The 18,662-nt window shown below is 53.3% G+C and overlaps 4 protein-coding genes across 4 annotated transcripts; 2 read left to right on the forward strand and 2 right to left on the reverse strand.

Annotated features, from left to right (window-relative positions):
* Window positions 1-998: 998 nt before the first annotated feature.
* KD926_006823 (3-deoxy-7-phosphoheptulonate synthase) lies at window positions 999-2,327 on the forward strand (the record flags this gene model as incomplete). Its single annotated transcript, XM_053099835.1, has 3 exons — window positions 999-1,083; window positions 1,156-1,935; window positions 2,056-2,327. 3 exons carry the CDS (start codon window positions 999-1,001, stop codon window positions 2,325-2,327), a joined length of 1,137 nt encoding a protein of 378 aa, XP_052956408.1.
* A 4,046-nt stretch (window positions 2,328-6,373) lies between these two features.
* KD926_006824 (sulfotransferase family protein) lies at window positions 6,374-7,304 on the reverse strand (the record flags this gene model as incomplete). The annotated part of the gene is made up of 2 exons (XM_053099836.1): window positions 6,374-7,136; window positions 7,189-7,304. 2 exons carry the CDS (start codon window positions 7,302-7,304, stop codon window positions 6,374-6,376), a joined length of 879 nt encoding a protein of 292 aa, XP_052956409.1.
* Window positions 7,305-8,857: 1,553 nt separating this feature from the next.
* Window positions 8,858-16,185, forward strand: KD926_006825 (acetyl-CoA synthetase-like protein; the record flags this gene model as incomplete). Its single annotated transcript, XM_053099837.1, has 2 exons — window positions 8,858-9,292; window positions 9,367-16,185. 2 exons carry the CDS (start codon window positions 8,858-8,860, stop codon window positions 16,183-16,185), a joined length of 7,254 nt encoding a protein of 2,417 aa, XP_052956410.1.
* A 690-nt stretch (window positions 16,186-16,875) lies between these two features.
* Window positions 16,876-17,951, reverse strand: KD926_006826 (arrestin C-terminal domain-containing protein; the record flags this gene model as incomplete). Its single annotated transcript, XM_053099838.1, has 3 exons — window positions 16,876-17,175; window positions 17,227-17,673; window positions 17,724-17,951. 3 exons carry the CDS (start codon window positions 17,949-17,951, stop codon window positions 16,876-16,878), a joined length of 975 nt encoding a protein of 324 aa, XP_052956411.1.
* Between the last annotated feature and the right edge of the window lie 711 nt (window positions 17,952-18,662).

The raw sequence follows: 18,662 nt of genomic DNA on the forward strand, positions 1-18,662 counted from the left end.
AAGATCGTGGCAGGTACAATTACAGAGAAAGGCAGACAGGAATTTGACGTGACGAAAGGCATCCCGTGCAAGTGGGTCCGTGTTCCGCGCTGGCGCTTGCCCGCTCGCATAGTGCCGATCTCCCCGATCGGGTCAAGCCCCTGGTGGAAGTATTCCGGTACTAGCGGTATGTATGGAAAGTATGGAAAGTATGGAAAGTATGGAAAGTATGGAAAGTAATCTACCGTAATCTATACCCGCACCGTCCGGGCAGCCCGTGCTGCTCAGAAACCCTAAAAGGCAAAAGGCCTAAACAAAAAGATGGTCCATGACACCAACATTGCTGCTTTTGCGAGAGATCCCGGTTCCACCTGCATCAAGCGCGGTCCACCTGAACCTTCTTCCGTCCCAGATGCAAAATCGTGATTGTCATGAACTATTCCTCCTGAGCTCGCAGTTCCGATCATCTCCGGCGAAGATCCTGCCATCGACGCGCTCTGATTGATGCCCTGACACCCAGGAGAAAAACTCTCAGCCCAGCCGTGGTCCACTGTTCCGTCTCTCTAGGCGGATGGTGCCTGGCTCGCGAGGGCTGGCTGAATCCATTTTCTCATCTGAAGCGTATCAGATCGGACGGGAGATGGTCGCACGGTGAACAATACGGTACGTAGCGGATGGGGACGCCCCAAATTTCGACCGTCTAAACTCGATAAAATTTCTCATACGAGTGGAAGATGTGGTCAGAGCCACGCAGCTTCCGCTTTCATATTAAAGGGGGAGGGAAAACAAGCACCGATGGAGCTGTAGATTTGAGTACTACTTGATAGAAGCTAGGTTTGGGACCTGCTTGGAAACCATATTTATATCGAGGCCGGTCTCAGACAACAATCAGTTTCTTTGATATCTTTTCCTCAAGCCCTTTGCTATATAAGTTTCTTTAATATCTATACCTTTGTCTTCTAAAGTTCTTCCTCAGCTTTCTCTTTTTGCCCTTAACATCTACAAACACATATCACATAATGCCTAGCGTATCCACCTCGTCTGTCCCTCTCGACCCTACCAATGTCGACCTTCTCCGGAAGAAATTGGCAGAGGATGTTCGCAGTATGTGTCATTCTTTGCATTGAAATCTGCTACACTACAGATGATTTACTAATGCATTGCTTTCTATTCTAGTTGAGAAATACTCTCCCCTCGCCCCTCCGGAGCTGATCCAGTACGAGATCGGTCTGACCGCCAACTCCCTCCTTACCGTCCTCAACAGCCGTGTTGAGGCTCGTCACATCATCCGCCGTCAATCGGACCGCCTCCTGGTCCTGGTCGGCCCCTGCAGTATCCACGACCCTGAGACCGCCATCGAGTACGCTCAGCGTCTGCAGGTCCTCGCTGAGGAGCTGAAAGATGACCTCTGCATCATCATGCGGGCCTACCTCGAGAAGCCCCGGACCACTGTTGGCTGGAAGGGTCTGATCAACGACCCCGACGTCGATGACTCCTACAACATCAACAAGGGTGTCAAGATCGCCCGTCAGCTGCTCGCCGACATCACCGATCTCGGTGTCCCTGTCGCTTGCGAGATGCTGGACACCATCTCTCCCCAGTACACGGCCGACCTGATCAGTGTTGGTGCCGTGGGTGCCCGTACCACCGAGTCGCAGCTCCACCGTGAGCTGGCCTCTGGTCTGTCTTTCCCCGTCGGTTTCAAGAATGCTACCGACGGCTCTGTCGGCACCGCCGTTGACTCTCTCAAGTCGATGCGTGGCCGCCACCACTTCATGGGCACCACCAAGCAGGGACTCATTGCCATCACCACCACCAAGGGTAACGAGGACGGCTATGTCATCCACCGTGGTGGCAGCCGCGGTACCAACTTCGACGCCGACAGCGTCAAGGCCACCAAGGAGCTTCTCCGCTCGAAGGGTGAGCGTGACGTTCTCATGATCGATTGCTCTCACGGTATGTTCACTCCAAATATTTTTCGCCCCTTGCTGCCGCCCCCATCACGGAAACTGTTTCCGGGAGCGGCTGTGGCTGTCTTTAGCGTCCCGACTCCAAACTAACGGGACGCGTAACCAGGAAACTCCTCGAAGAACCACCGTAACCAGCCCAAGGTGCTCAAGACCATTGAGGATCAGCTTCGCCAGGGTGAGGACGGCATCATCGGAGTGATGGTAGAGTCCAACATCCGCGAGGGTAACCAGAAGGCCACCGCTCGCCTGGAGGGCTGCGAGAAGGGTGTCTCTATCACCGATGCTTGCATCGACTGGGAGACCACCGAGACGTCGCTCCGTTCTCTGGCCGATGCGGTCCAGGCTCGCCGCGCTCATGTCTCGGCCGGCAAGCAATAGTGGCTTGTTTTATTTTGTCCTTTGTTTCGTGAATTGGCGCCGGTGTATTTCGGAATACCTAAATCTTAGTATTAGTTAATAATGATAATCTAAAAGTCATTTATTCAATCAGTGTGCGGATAATAGTTTTTTTTTTTTTTCTTTGTGGTGTATTATTTTTGAGCAAACTCGTATACTAGGAGGGCAGACAGTGCGTTCCCAGCCCGATATATATTTGAGACTGCCGGGTAGTTCCATTTCCGCCCGAAACACTTCGTCCTGCATAAATTATGAAGGGGTAACCGCTTTTCCGGTCACCTGAATCTCAGATTTCCATTATTAATATTATGTTTCTTTTCTGGTTTCTCCTCTTGGCAAGGGATTCTCGTAGGAAAGATTCGGTGTGCTGTTAAATTATCCTCTCGAATATATTAAATGCCAACATAGGATCGATAAGCTTCTCACTTATGCAGACCCTAGATAAGTTAGTTCAATGCACAAGTAGGGATTAAGAAAGCGTTATGCCGCACTAGTTAACTAAATTACAACTGCCGAGTCCTGAAGTGCTCACTACCGACTCAAACTATATATTCAAACTCAACACTTCGAAAGGTACTGCTTACTACACAGGAATAAGGTTCTACGAAATTATGCAAGATGAAGGAAGATCACAAACAAGATAGTGGATACAGCCAAGAAAAATGACCATATCACATCGTCTCTTATTGCCTGTATAAAAGTCTAAGCTCTCCCCTCGATGCTCTCGGAAGCCCCCCTCTCCGAACCATGTCAATGCGAGCATAACTTAAGCTCAAACAATGGAGCCTAGCTGGCATCAACCCTGCTTCCATGCCTCCTCGATCTCATCCACAGGTTTGACGGTCCAGCCCGCAACTCTATCGGACACGATTAGCTGGGTCTCTTCCCTACCTCTCCTCTCCACCCGGGAGGGGTTCGTCCGGGATTCTGGAACGTACCTCGATCGATCGTGGTTTCGATCTAACAGAACCGCAGGAGCGAGATGTTGTTGTTCACCTCGCCGTTGTTGACGGGATCGACATCGCCGTCCTGGGTGACGGGGTCGGCGCGCTGGATCCGATTTAGTTTAGTTTTGTGGAGTGAGCTGAAAGAATAGGCTTACCTTTTTGTTTTTCTGGTGGTGAACCTGTCTTAGCAGGATCTCGAGCACTCACTGGGTAGTGGATGACTTACACACTGGGTTCGTTAGCATAGTTTCAGAGTATACAAGAGTATACATGGGGAGGGAACATACAAACTAGAGGAATTGACAAGACAGTCACTTAGTGATCTCACCTCATTTCACGACCCCAAATAATTACTTACGCTCTGCCAATGAGTTAGTAAATGTAGTTCAGAAATTAAGAGGATCACTCACCAACTGTAATTCCAGAACAGACCAGTCGTTAGACCCTATTCACGGTTCATAGACCCTTAGACCCAGAGGCAATAAACTTACAAGCTGGTGTCTGTTAGCGCCATCTCTGGCCAGTCGAATAAGGATAAGGTGAACTTACGCTCTAGCTCCGAGCATTAGTGACAAGATCCAGTTAATGCAATTGGGATTAACGAATAGGCGAAGTACTCACGACCTGACAAGTTGGGTTAGATTAGTGGGTTTTGTAATGTGTATCAAGGGAGTGGGGGTGACTTACATTCTGAGCCTGACATTAGCACTGCACTGCTGCATTACTGCATTAACGGACCGAGGAAAACCCGAGAGGAGACTTACATTCTAGATGGGGTTAGCGTTATCAGATCAGGGAGGAGCCCAAGGACGTGGGAGGGTATGGTTGGGACTCACGTTCTGATTGGAAAGCAAAAGGGTCTCGTTATTGGAGTTCAAATATCACTTGTGTCCATGTCATGTCAAGTCAGGGTCTTACGTACCACCTGTCAGATGTTAGTATATTGGTCAATGGAACCAAGGATTGAGGGGTTAACTAACAGTCTATCAAGTAGACAAACGCATTCTATGATTAGCCTAATAAAGACAACCATCCATGGAAGCCAAACACTTACGCCCTGTCTGGGTCAGCACGGCACACCCCAAGACGAGGACATGATATCATACATTCTAGCAGAACAGACAAGTTAGCAATCGAACACCCAACCAGACATGCCAAGACTTACATTCTGATAACCCAAGCCAAGCCAGTCGGTCAGCAAACATAATTCCTTCTTGTCGACACCACTATACACAAGAATCATTCATACGTACTGACACCGGGTTAGCATTCCGATCGTCAATGGTCTATGGGTCAGGGAACTCAGCACCTACGGGCTGTGATGATCGCCACGTATTCAGCACATTAGCACTATTGAATCCAGCACATCACTTCAGGTGAATAGTTCACGTACAGCCTGTAATCACACCGAGTCAGCATCGTCCCAACTAGACAGGAATCAACAGGCACAGCCGTGTTAGCCGTGCCGGATGGAGAACCAACTCACCACATCACCGGTCTATTGAGGCAAGGATGAGCAACGTCAGCGCAAAATGGCACATCACCGAGCATCATGACCCATCGTCCCAGCGTCCCATACCTGAGTAAGTTGTTCCTTAGAGATGAGCGGGGAAGTCGGAAGGGAGAACAGAGGTGCTCCAAGACATCCGACTACCAGAGCCGCCGAGAAAGCAAGGAACCGCATATCGGAATTATGCAATAAGAACGAAGGACAAGAGTAAACGAATGTAAAAAGTGGGAATCGATTGAATCGATCTGCTCAGAGGCAAAAAAAAAAATTCCAAAAAAAGAGGGGCTGGAGTGGGAGTGTGGTGAAAGAGAGAGAAAAGAGAGGAGGATATCGAGCTGGGAGGGAAGAGGAAGGCGAGAAAGGACAGATTCAGGGGAGAAAGCCAAAAAATCTATTTTCTTTCCCACTCGCGGATCCATCCTGGCGCCGATCCGCGAACCTTGGGATCGGAGGCAGTCTTGGCACAGAGTGTGGGAAGGTGGACGGAAGGATCTGATTATGCAGTGGGCCACGATGAGATGCCCGTGTTTGGGTGTGTATCGCTGGTACGCCGGGTTCTGTCGCCATACGGTCACGAAATACAGGAAGAGTACCGAAATACGCGATGGATATCCGGCGATTCGGGATGCCCTCATCATTGCCCGTTCGGGCTAATACTCTGGTTCTGTGGTGGGTTCCTCCCAGACTCACGGGCTCAGGTCCCGGAAATATTTTGACATCATTGTGACCTAATAAGAACCTGTTCCTATAAACTTTCCATCGTGTGGTTTTGAATTCAATTTATCACGGATCGTGCCATGGTCGAAATAACGCTTCTATGATATAGCAGCAGTTCACTGAGCGTTACCAACGGGTTCGGGAAAAAGAAAATAAGATGCTGGAAGTCGATATTTGTCACTTTCCCTGCCATGTCTCACCCAATTCGCCTGTGCGAGGGTGTGCAGACCCGCCGACGCATCTGCTAGGGCTGTAGATCTTAGAGCCTACGGGAAGGTGGAGACACGCTCTAGGTGCAGAATCGTCGAAGAACCCTGGCAAAGTTGGCGCAGATTTGCTCGCACCAGCTAAACCCAAGCTTGACCTAACTCGCACTTCAGGGGACAAAGGCCAGCTGTTCAGTAAAGCTTGGATAATGTACAACCAAACCATGGCGCGTGTTCCGTCCCCGCCGGCTTCAAACTCGCTGGTGGAGTCGGCTTTTCGATTTTTCAAATCGAGTAATATCCACTAGTTTATCTGTCTGGTACGATTCTCGCAAGACGGGTGTTTGATGTTCCAAATTTCCCACATTACGATCTATTTTTAAAGACACCACATTGTTTTGCCTCCAATTAATTTTTCGCCCTAAAAGATGAATTCCATCATTTGAGAATACTCCGGTATACCATATTAACATCGTCAGTAATAGCGTAAAGCATTCGAACTATGATGAAATAAAAAGTTCTATATCTATATATCTACAAAGAAGTCTAATACTACTAAAACTCTATTTACGCAAGAATGAAATCACCCTCCACCCCTTTTAGTAAAATCAGACCAGACAAAATTATACACCCAGCCAACCAAACCGTCTAATTCCTCAAAAATGCCTCGCGTCCGTACTTCGCCGCCAACACGGCAATCCCAATCCCCAGCCCGTAGACCGTGACACGCTGCAAGAACCTCCGCACAGAAGACCAGATCACCATCTGCGCTTTTTTCTGGAAGATGGCACCCTCGTTGGACCGCGGGAACGGGGTTTCGGGCACCGGCTTACCCAGGAACTCGCATAGCGGCGTCCAACCTTCCTTGGGGTTCCATTCGAGGAGGTTCTCAGCGGGCACGACGCGACGCACATGCTCATAATGCTCTAGAAAGGCCTTCTTGCCGTTGCGTTCGAAATCTCCGCCGAAGAAGCTGTCAAATCCCAGCCGCACCATGCGGTTGCCCAGCCCGAAGACATCCGGGTCGATCCAACCGAGGAGGGTGGCTAAGGGACTGTAGGTCTGGCTCATGATGGTCTTCTGCATGGAGACGTACCAGTCGTCCACGTCGCGGAGCGTCAGCACCACCTTGGCGGAGGGGTAGGCGGTGGTTAGTTCCTCGACGAAAACGGCGCCGGGGAAGTCGGTGGTCGCTTCGACGTGGCCGAGGAGTTGGTCCCATTCCTTCCGGGTGAAGGGCGTGCCGCCGTGGTATTTGCCCCGGAATGCATCAGCCCACATGCTGGCGTCCTTGGGGTTCTGCATGATTGATGTCATGTGGTACGTGTCGTATCCTAGTTGCTGGAGCGCGAGCCATGTTGCTGCAATGCGTGCGACGGCCGTGTTAGTGGATTGGTTGATTGAGTAGTGTCTAGGACAGGGGAGAAGGATTGAGGGGGGAGGAGAAAAGCAAGGGGGCGAACTGACAGAGAGTTCCCGTCCTACAGAGACCCAAAACGAGGACTTGCATGGGTTTGACGCGGCTGCATTGTCGCCGGTCAATGTTGTGTGTTTTCGTGACTGTCTCGACGGCTTGCATGATGTTGGTTGTAGATCAGGTCTGGTGAAGATGGTCCTAGAGGTCCAAGAGCTGAAATGTCAAAGCGCGCGCCGTCCTACTACTTATTATTTTGTTTACATTGATCATCTCTTAATCCATTAAGATCACGATCCCCACGCAGTCAACAGAATAAAATTGTACCTGGCTTGGCACACCCCTGCGTCGTGAAAATCTCTGCCATCGTGTTGAGGGACCACATGTCCGCGGACACTCGGTCGGGGATATCGGCAATATGTTAAGCAGAAGTCAGTTCGCCATAAAAAAAAAGCCTTGCATCCGCAGTGCAATAGGTAAAAGAAATTATAATGGACAGGGGTAAGACCGTAAGTCACAAACTGCTGTTCGGTGTGCCTGGCCGTACCACAGTTCAATGCCGATCCCCTGGCCTGGTTGGCGCTTATTCATTCCTGCAATTACTTGTCTTTGAATGGCTGGACCATCCGGGAAGCTCTGGGCCCTTGACCCGCTTGCTATCATTCAATGAGAAGGAAGCGGGTCCTATGGGAGAAGGTTCCGATCTAGATCCGAATTTTGTCCTCCATGTGCCTGAGCCAATTCACGAAACATTTTTGGGAGCTGACGATTTTTCGGTTAGACCACGGTGTATCTTGGTGGGTGTTAGACAACACAAAAATGATGCCAGGCAGACTGTGCTTGTGGACGAAACAACATCGACTGAGAATTACTAGTGGTCGCATGCACGATGCCGCGGTACCTTTGCCGCTTTGCGTCAGCAGGAGCCGTGCGGTCAATGCCGATAGTTCGGCAATTAGCGTTCTTTCTGCGGCAGGTTTTAAGCTCGAGGGTAAATTGCCTCAGAATCAACCAATTGAGCCGCTACGCGCTAAAAGTGCCGATCCGCCCCACCCTCAAAGCTAATCTGATCGGGTATGGAACTCTGTGTATTACGGCGTCATAACGAGCAGCCCAGAGCCGATACCGTACAGATACCCAGGACATCGAGTTTCGATATCGTAAGATGGATCCCCAGCGAATCATCGGGTTCCACCTTGGTCTAACACACTAAATAGCCAGCTGGGGCCCTTTGCAATGTGAACTAGTTTATGGGGATACGTCCAGTGGTGTGAAAAATAGACGTCGTGGATCATTCGCCATCTCGCCATCGAAAGAACAATTTTCCTTCCATATTGACCCAGGTCGATCCTAGGTACATGGAGGGTCGCGTCGGATTGATAGCTGAATCGGGGAATCGGGGTCTCAAGGAGAAACAAAATCGATCTGGTACCGAATTTCTAAGCGATTGGAAGAGCGGGCTAGCCTCGGGGTTTCTGATCTGGATGTCAACTATTCTTTTTTTTTTCCCATATGAATTAGAAAGCAGAAGGGAAAGGTTTTTTCTTTGGACTTTGACACTTCTCGGCCTTACTGCCGCTTACCTTCCCTAATCCTCCTCGCCATCACGTCTTTCATTCTTTTGTTATGTGTAAAAACCCCCATATGTAATACTATTGAAGCCTCTATACTTAATATTTTGTTTGATTTGAGCCTCCGTTGTTTGAGTGATCGCAGTCATGTTGCAGGTCGTGTCTGATATTGATGCCGCTCCGTGTCATTTCCCTACAGAAAGTCTAGGGAATAAGGATGTGCGAGACTTCAAGTCGATCCCGGTCGCTCTAGACTCTCTCTCGACGCCTATTTCCAGCGACACCTTACTGAGGGCTTGGGCTGTGGTCCTGCGTTACTATGCCGGCAGTGATATCATCTGCTTCGGCCGGGTCGACGACACCACCGACCCTTCGTCGCGCTTTGCTTTGTGTCATGGCGAAATTCCTATCGACACGCCCCTTGAGGTGATTCAGCCTTCGACGTTGGAGCTTGCGGGTGACTCGTCGACATCCGTGTCGCTTCAAGAATGGATGGAATCGAAAGCTTCCATCAACACACTCGTGTGGAACTCCTTGGATCAGGTATCCGAGTCGCATTTGCAAGATCTGCAATCCACTCAGGTATGATGACATCCCCCTTCCTCAAATTCTGATGGCATATCAAGGTATACTGACAATGTTGCTTCCCTCTCCAGTGCGCTCTTACCATCATCCTCCCCTCTACCCTCGACCAACAGGCCACCTTGGCCTACGCATCACATACCATCGGTGAAACAATCGCTTCTTCTGTAGCAGAGGCATTTGTTCGTGTGGTGAATGCTATCAATGATGAACCTCAAACACCTATCGGGGAGCTGGACCTCTTCGGCCCATCCTCGTGGAACCAGATCCATGAATGGAATAACACCGTTCCAGATATGTTTGAGGCATGCCTTCACGAGTTAATCGACGAGAGGGCAGTCACCTGCCCGGACTCCACGGCCTTGGAATGCTGGGACGGTTCGGTCTCGTATGCAGACCTGGTAGACTATACTTCCCGGCTGGGTAACTTCCTTATCTCCCAGAATGTCGGGCCGGAGGTCTTCGTTCCCGTCTGCTTCGACAAGTCCCTGTGGGCCGTAGTATCCATGCTGGGTGTACTCAAGGCGGGCGGAGCCTTCGTGTGTATTGACCCTGCACAGCCCATAGACCGACTGAGCACGATCATAGAAGAAGTAGATGCGAAAATCGCCTTGGCTGCGCCCGAACACTGCGGCAAGCTGTCCGAGGCTCTCCCCCAGGCCATCGCCGTCGACGCAGCCTTCATCCACCAGCTTCCTCTTTGCCCCGATCTTCCTCGTCGTGCCTCGCCCCGTGACGCCGCCTATGCCATCTTCACTTCAGGCAGTACTGGCAAGCCAAAGGGTATCGTGCAGGAGCACCGAGCCGTTTGCTCCAGTGCGAAGGAACATGCCAGCCGCTTGAACATCAACCCCGAAACTCGGACGTTCCAGTTCGCCGCATACACCTTCATCGTCAACACCTTCGAGCTCTTCACCCCCTTGGTGGAGGGTGGCTGCGTGTGCGTGCCCTCCAAGGAGGATCGACTGGGCCGTACCACTGGAGCGATGCGCGACTTGCGCGCAAACTGGGCCTGTTTGACACCCTCTTTCCTCCGATCCCTCAAGCCTGGCGACCTGCCCGATCTGAAGACCCTCCTGTTGGCTGGAGAGCCGGTCCAGCAGGACAACCTTGACATCTGGCGCAGCCGCGTGCAAATGCTGAACATGTACGGTGCCAGTGAGGCATCCGTCTGCGTGACGGGCGATCTCTCGGGCCCTGTTGGGCGATCGACCATCGGCCGGGGTGTCGGCGTCTGCACTTGGGTTGCCGACGCCTCGGACCAGGACCGCCTGGCACCTATCGGTGCGATCGGTGAATTGGTCGTCGAAGGGCCTGTTCTCGCGCGTGAATACATCCACCTACCGGACAAGACCACCGCTGCCTTCATCGCAAACACTCCGTGGTTGAAGAACATCCGCGGCGAGGAGCCTCCGTATCGGGCTTACAAGACCGGTGACCTGGTCCGATATGGATCCGACGGCCGAATCAACCTAGTTGGCCGCAAGGATATGCAGGTCAAGTTGCGTGGCCAACGTATCGAGCTGGAAGAGGTTGAGTTTCATTTGCGCCAGGCTCTTCCCCGAGGTCTCGAGATCGCGGTGGGCTTGGTCAGGCCTAGTGATCAGCCCGACCGGCCGTTCCTTGCTGCGTTTGTTGCCTTGAGCAAGGGATTCGCTGACGGGTTTCATCTGGTTGATCAGGAATCTGCCCAGAAGATCGATTCGCTGACGGCGGACTGGAAGACCCTCGCCGCCCAAGCCCTCCCGGGATACATGATCCCGGCCACTCTCGTTAAACTTAAGCACATGCCGCTTACGGCGTCGGGCAAGACGAACCGAAAGTCCCTCACGGACTTTGCCTCGCAGCTGACCCTGGCAGCCCTGGCGGGTGTCATTAAGGGCGAACGCAAGGAGCCTGCGACGGCAACAGGTCAAGAACTTCGCAAGATGTGGGCCGAGGTGCTGGAGATCTCGGAAGAGACGATCTCCGCCGATGACAGCTTCCTGCAACTCGGTGGTAACTCCATCGACGCCATGAAGCTGGTCAACGTGGCTCGAGACGGAGGTCTCGGGCTGAGCGTGGGGGCAATCTTCACGCACCCGACGCTGGACGAGATGGCCGAGGCCTCTTCCACGATGGAGCAGCTGGCCTTTGAGGATGTTCCATTCGCACTGCTTCCAGAGGGAGCCAATGGCGAAGAACTCGTTGGTCTAGCTTCGAACCAGTGCGGCGTCAACAAGTCGGCGATCGAAGACCTTTACCCCTGCACGGCCCTGCAGGCCGGATTGCTTGCCCTGTCAGACAGCCGGGATGGTGCGTACGTCGCACAGCATACCTTGAAGCTTCCGGCCGCCACCGTAGACCTAGACAAGTTCAAGCAAGCGTGCCAGCAGGTGGTGACGGCGCACCCGATTCTCAGAACTCGCATTATCTACCCTCCTGAGTTCACCGCGCTGCAGGCCGTCATCCTGGGCGACATCGACTGGCGGTCGGCCGAGACCCTCGAGGAATACCTCCAAACCGACAAGCAGCAACCCATGAAGGCGGGTGATGCTCTCACGCGGTACGGCATCGTTCCCGCCAGCGATGGCTGGATCTTTGTGTGGACGGTGCACCACGCGGTCTACGACGCGTGGACGCTGGAGCTGGTATTCGACCGCATCGACAAGGCCTACAAGGGCCAGGCACCTGAGAAGGACACCACCTTCAAGCAGTTCATGAGCTACGTGGTCAACACTGACGGTCAGGCTGCCGACGAGTTCTGGAAGCAGTACCTGAAGGGTGCCGTCCGCACCGAATTCCCCTGTGTGGTCTCGACCGCAAAGCAGCCCGTTTCCGACGCGTCTGTACACCGTGAGATGCAGCTCAACCGACCAGACCAGCTGTCCGGCATCACCATGCCTTCTATGATCCGCGCGGCCTGGGGTTTGATCGTCGGGTCCCACTCGGAGTCTGACGATGTCGTCTTCGGTGGCATCGTCTCCGGACGCAATGCGCCTGTCCCTGATGTGGACCGTCTCGTGGGACCAGGCATTGCTGCCGTGCCCGTGAGAGTGAAGGTTCCCGAATCTGACTCACTGGCCGTCTTTGAATTTGTGCGCAGCGTGCAGTCGGAGGCCACGGCGATGATCGAGTTCGAACAGACCGGTCTGCAAAACATTAGCCGTCTCAGCTCCGACGCCAACTCCGCCTGCGACTTCCAGACCCTGCTAGTCGTGCAGCCGGCGAAGGAGAAGGCGACCGTCCTTGAGGAGCCGGATCTACGCAACGTGTCCGAGGCCGACGCCAACTTCGGTACCTACGCCCTCACTTTGGAGTGTAGTCTCAAGGCCGACGGCGTCTCCTGTGCCGCTCACTACGACTCCGATCTCATTTCTGAAGACTATGTCGAGCGTGTTCTTGGCCAACTTGAACACCTTCTGGACCAAATGTGCTCCTCTGCCGACAAGACGATGGGAGACCTGGTTTTCCTCGGTCCTCAAGACCTGGACAACATCCGTGAGTGGAACCAGGAGATTCCAGGTCGGATGGACAGAACCATCCACGACATCATTGGAGATCGTATCGCTGAGCGCCCTGATCACGAGGCTGTTTGCTCGTGGGACGGCTCCTTCACGTACGGCGAGCTCGACCAGCATGCAGCTCGTCTGGCGCGTCGTCTCGCGCAATCCAACGTCGGGCCCGAGGTCTTCGTTCCTTGCTGCTTCGAGAAAAGCCGATGGGCGCCGGTGGCCATGTTGGCCGTGCTACGGGCCGGCGGTGCCTTCCTGAACCTCGATCCCTCGCAGCCGCCGAACCGCATTCAGCTCATGATCCAGAAGCTGAAAGCTAAGACCATCGTCTGCTCACCCCAGCAGTACGAGCTGTGCGCCTCCTTGGGTGACTTGGATGTCGTGGTCCTCGACGAGCAATCTCCCGATGCAGCCATCCCGGAGACCGTCCCCGTCAACGCTGTTGGTCCCGAAAACGCAGCATACGTCATCTTCACCTCTGGAAGTACGGGAGAGCCCAAGGGAACGATTATCCAGCACGGCTCGTACTGCTCTGGATCAACCACTCACGCGCCGGCGATGCTGATGGATCGTGACACACGTGCCCTGCAGTTTGCCTCGTTCACCTTCGATGCCAGTCTGGTCGAGATTCTCACCGTGCTTGTCATCGGTGGTACGGTCTGCTTCGCATCGGAGGAGCAGCGCAAGCGCGATGTGACGGATGCCGTTCGCAACCTTAACGCGAACTGGGCCGCCCTGACGCCGTCTTTTGTCAACCTGATCAACCCCGACGACGTTCCCGGACTCAAGGTTCTGATCCTAGCGGGTGAGGCCATGTCGCAGTCCCATCTGGAAACTTGGGCCCATCGCGTGCGACTCGTCAACGGATACGGGCCCAGTGAGTGCTGCGTGGCCAGTACGTCCAATTGGGATCTAACGGTCAACTCGAGCCCGCGCAACATTGGCCGCGCCTGCTCAGGTGCGTCGTGGGTCGTCATGCCCAACAACCACCATCGACTGGTCCCCGTGGGCAGCGTTGGAGAGCTGGTCATGGAGGGATGGAACGTCGGCCGGGGCTATCTGAACGAGCCTGAGAAGACGCAGGCCGCGTTCGTCGAGAACCCCAGGTGGCTCGACCCGACCGACGACACCCGGCCACCGGTGGTCTACAAGACCGGTGATTTGGTCCGCTACAACCCTGATGGTACTCTGCGATTCGAACGCCGCAAGGACACTCAAGTCAAGCTGCGCGGTCAGCGTGTGGAGCTGGGCGAGATTGAATACCGGATCAAGCAGAGCCTGCCGAACAAGCCCGATGCCGTCGTCGACATTGTCTGTGCCAAGGATGCCGTCGATCAGCCTCGCCTGGTCGCCTTTCTCCCCATCTCTCGTGAGGACGCCATGGAAAACCTCGTCGATGTGGACGCGATCATTCCGCCGCCGGACGAGCAGCACGTCGCCGCGCTTTCCGGTTTGGAGGACCGCATGGCCGATTTCTTGCCGATGCACATGATCCCCAACACCTACCTGCCCGTGTACTACATCCCTAAGCTGCCCTCTGGCAAGGCGGATCGCAAGACCCTGAAGCGCGTCGGTGGCCAGCTGACCCACCGCGAGATGGCCCAGTATTCCGGCACCACGGAGGAGGCCCGTCCACCCACCACGGAGATGCAGCTCACTCTGCAACAGCTGTGGGGTGAGTGTCTGAAGATGCCCGCGGCCCAGATCAGTCTCAACGACAATTTCATCCGACTGGGCGGAGACTCCATCACCGCCATGCGTCTCGCCTCCGCCGCGCGGTCGCGGGACATCCCTCTCTCCACGGCCTCTGTCTTCCAGCACCCTACTCTGGAGGCGATGAGCGCCGTCGCTGAAACTCTGACGCAGCAGAAGCTGCCCCAGACATTCGAGCCCTTCTCCAGCGTGAAGTCCTTTCCCAAGAACAAGTTGCTGGACGACATCGTCCTGCCCCAGGTCGGGGTGCCGGCATTCCAGGTGGAGGACGTTGTAGAGGCGACGGACTTCCAGACGCTTGCAATCAACGGCGGTCTGAACCAGACCCGCGGCTGGAGCAACTACCTGGTGTTTGACTTCAACGGTCCCATCGACCTGCGCCGACTGCAGAATGCCTGCGACAAACTGGTGGCGCAGCACGCGGTTCTCCGCACCGTCTTCGTCACCACCGGATCCCAGCTGCTACAAGTCATTCTGCGGTCATGCACACCCGAGGTCACCTTCCACGTTCAAGACGATCAGGATCCCTCGGAAGCGCTGGTGCGAGACGACCTTGCTCGTACCCCTCGTCTGGGCGAGCCCATCGTGCGGTTCATAGTCATCAAGAACGGTGCCGTCAAGCACCGCGTGATCATGCGTGTTTCCCATGCCCAGTACGACGGCTCTTCGATGCCGCTGCTGATGCAGGACCTCGGCGCCGCGTACAAGGGCGATGAGCTCACGCCGCGACCGCAGTTCTCGGACTTTGTGCGCATGCAGCTACACACCAGCGACGGGGCCGAGTCCTTCTACAAGGAGATGCTGGCCGGGTCAAGCATGACGCAGCTGGTTTCGCACTCCAAGACGTCGACCACCAACGTTCTGAACACCATGATCGTCGAGATGGTGCCGCTGATCGCCTTCAAGGATCACGGTATCACCCCGGCCACCGTGGTCAAGGCTGCTTGGGCAATGACTCTCGCGGAGATGGCCTGCACGTCCGATGTGGTGTACGGCCACATGGTGTCGGGCCGCAACCTGCCGCTCAACGGCGTCGAGTCGGTCATGGGTCCTTGTCTCAACATCGTCCCCGTGCGGGCCAACATGGAGACCATGGCGACCGTGCAGGAGCTGCTGCAGCTGATCCAGCAGCAGCAGACCGACACCATCCCGCACGAGAGTCTCGGCTTCCGGCAGATCATCGACCAATGCACCAACTGGTCCAAGGAGACGCGCTTCAGCACCGTGTTCCAATACCAGGAATTCGGCGGCGAAGACGTCACCCAGCCCATCACCATGGAAGGAAAAACCACCGTGGTGCCTGGATTTATCTGTCCTTCGCCGGATGCCTGCGACATGTCAATCCTGGCGACCCCAGTAGGCGAGCAGGTGCGGATTGAGATGATTTTCTCGACTCACGCCATGTCTCGCTCGTTTGCGGATGCCACCCTGCAGAAGCTGTCGGCGAGAATCAAGGAGACTGCCCGCACGGGCGTCGAGGGAAGAATGCCATCATTTGTCGGCCAACCTCAGATTCCTTTGCCGGAGCCTGGTCGTCGTATGACGAACGGAGTCAACGGAATGGTTGGGCGGATTGTCAACGGTCTCAACGCGCAGAATGGGGTGAATGGTGTCAACGGAGTCCACGAGGAAAGCGCACCTGAGGAATCGTATCACGTGAACTTGCTGGCCTCAGTGCCTCTCTAAAAGTGTATACCTTGGTTTTATGATTTCTTTTTTTTTTCCCGCGGAGTTTTGGTCCTGTACATAATCATCTATATTACTTTCTAATTCTTCTCAAGAAATAAGTCTTTTGTTGTGATTGTACACCAGTAACTTATCGTGGTCATGCATCTCCTTGGGTGGCCTTGGACACGTCTATAAAGGGAGTGTAATTTTGGATTGCTTTCATTCTTGAGCTTGCCATTTTTCAGAATACAACATCTCTTGACTCGGTGCAGAGATCCTTAATGTCCTTTGTTTCGTGGGGGACTACAGTCTGCACTCTGTAGGCTAAATGCTCGATGGGATGAGAGCCGTAGCAGTTTCTTGTTTCTTACCTACAGAAACGTGACTTAAAAAGGTTCCCCTTCCGGTTCACGACTCTCTTTCGGAGTGACCGGAGGAGCACGAATCCAGGTACTGACTGAATCATCCGAGACAATTCCTTCAGATATCGAGTCCACCGATCGTCAAACCGAGGGCATAGGCGTCTGTCCGGAGCAGACATGATCGGTGTGATTGCAAACAAGCCCCGACCCACGTCAAGACCATATATTCTTCATCTGCCTGGGGCGTATGTTGCAGGAATTTTTGTAGGGAAGAGGCCGCGATCGATCTCCTTATATATACGAGATTAATGATGCCACATTTAGTGATGGCCATTGTAATGTTGCATTAGCCACTAATCATTCGTTGCGGGCGTTCGGCAATTCCGTGACCTAGCAAAGGACCGAATTCTCGCTCATAACAGGGCGCACATGTAAGATCCGAAGTCGCCAACGAGTATGGTCCTCCAGCGCGAAGTTCGAGATCCGCTAGATCGCCGCACAGCAACGTATCGGTCATATGAGCGCCGTAAAGCGGAGGAGAGTCATGGTCGTACGAAAATTCTTCGATTTCAAAACCGTGAGCCAGGCCATCTGATGTAACGGACCGTGGTAATATGACGATGTTGAATGGGAGAGCTCCGCTTATCTGCTATACGTGAGTAAGGAATCTAACAGGTCGCTGAGGCTAGAATCTTACTGTCGATAGATTTCCCTTTGCACTGACAAGCTCGACTGAAAAGATTAGTTCATGATGAACCTGGATATGATTCGATTTGACGCGTTGTGTGCACTCCTCTAAGCTCTTCGGTAAAGCGACCGCTTTGGTCGTACTCCATTCGATGTCGAACATCTCCGAGGCGGCAGCTAGATAGTCTTCCTCTTGTCCTTCATGTCGCTCGCTAAGGACAATATGATCTTTTGCCGAGGTCAGATACCGGACGCCGTACCGAGTCGCGTATGCTGCGGGCGCATCGATCTTGATCGAATGCTTTTCCACCACCGCGATATTGATCGCTTTCATCCGAAGCCCCTTCTCTAAAGGCGCCATCCAGAAATTCACCGGGAATGTGGAACCGAACGGGATCTTCTTGTGGGGGATTGACACGCTGTAGGGGATCGTCGTATCGGCAAGCTCTTCGGTGATCTATTATATCGTCAGTCTATGTCTGTGGCATTGCGATGCAGGTGACGAACGATTGGGTCCGAGAGCAAAACATCACATCGGTCCCTGACAGCAGGTTTGTATATCCTTAGGGGTTGAGAAACCACGTGATTGCGGTATAGTTTCCGCTCAACGATTGCGTATACTTGGTAGGAAAGGTAAGAGTGATTCGGGCCCGTGATTGTGTCGTGCATGTTTGGGTCTAGCGACAGATCGAACGGAAACTCGTATTGCCCTGCCGGCAGGGTGAAGGACGCCATTTTTTTCGATGCAGCCAGGCTCTGACTCCGTTCAAAGGTAACCTCTTCATGGCATGTGGAAGAAAAGAGACCTTCTTGGAACGGTCTGCTATTATTAGCGCAGGCCTTCATGTATTTCAGGTGACACTAACAGGCTCGTTTGCCCTTTTATCTGGATGGAAATGCCTCGAATTGCCGTGTTACTAGAAACTGATAGGCGTAGTACTCCGGATATCGAAGGTTTTGCCTCGGCCTCGTGTGTTGACGGGAGAAAAATACATGGTTGGTCAAGTCTATAGTTAGTGATTCAAGTCATTAGCCTAAGCAAGCTGGGACTTTGTATGACGTAACTAGTCCTTACCGGAGACTGCTGCTAAACACCATGTTTCGAGGTGAGATGCGACGGAATAGTAGGTGTAAATATGCCCGGTAGCTGTAGAGCTAGGGAGTTCTGCGATTTGCTTACTTTTATAGTCTGACAGGAAAGCGGTGCAAGAATTTCCTATTTTGGAAGTCCCGTGAAAAATAGCCTATTTATGTATTACTACGGAGAGTACTGGGACATTTCTCTATTCTAACTAGGCCTAATGAGGAAGGTTTCCGCAATAAAATTAATTATCAACTCTTTCATGTCCAGAACCAACAGGCTGCACCAATGAAAGCACTGCTGCCGCACCCTGCCGCTGCACATCTTACCTCATTGGGAAGAATTTTCCACCGGAATTCCGACGT

The sequence above is a fragment of the Aspergillus affinis genome (assembly GCF_023601865.1).
Source record: "Aspergillus affinis strain CMG 70 chromosome Unknown NODE_38_length_267853_cov_87_405585, whole genome shotgun sequence".
In the NCBI taxonomy this organism is placed as follows: domain Eukaryota; kingdom Fungi; phylum Ascomycota; class Eurotiomycetes; order Eurotiales; family Aspergillaceae; genus Aspergillus; species Aspergillus affinis.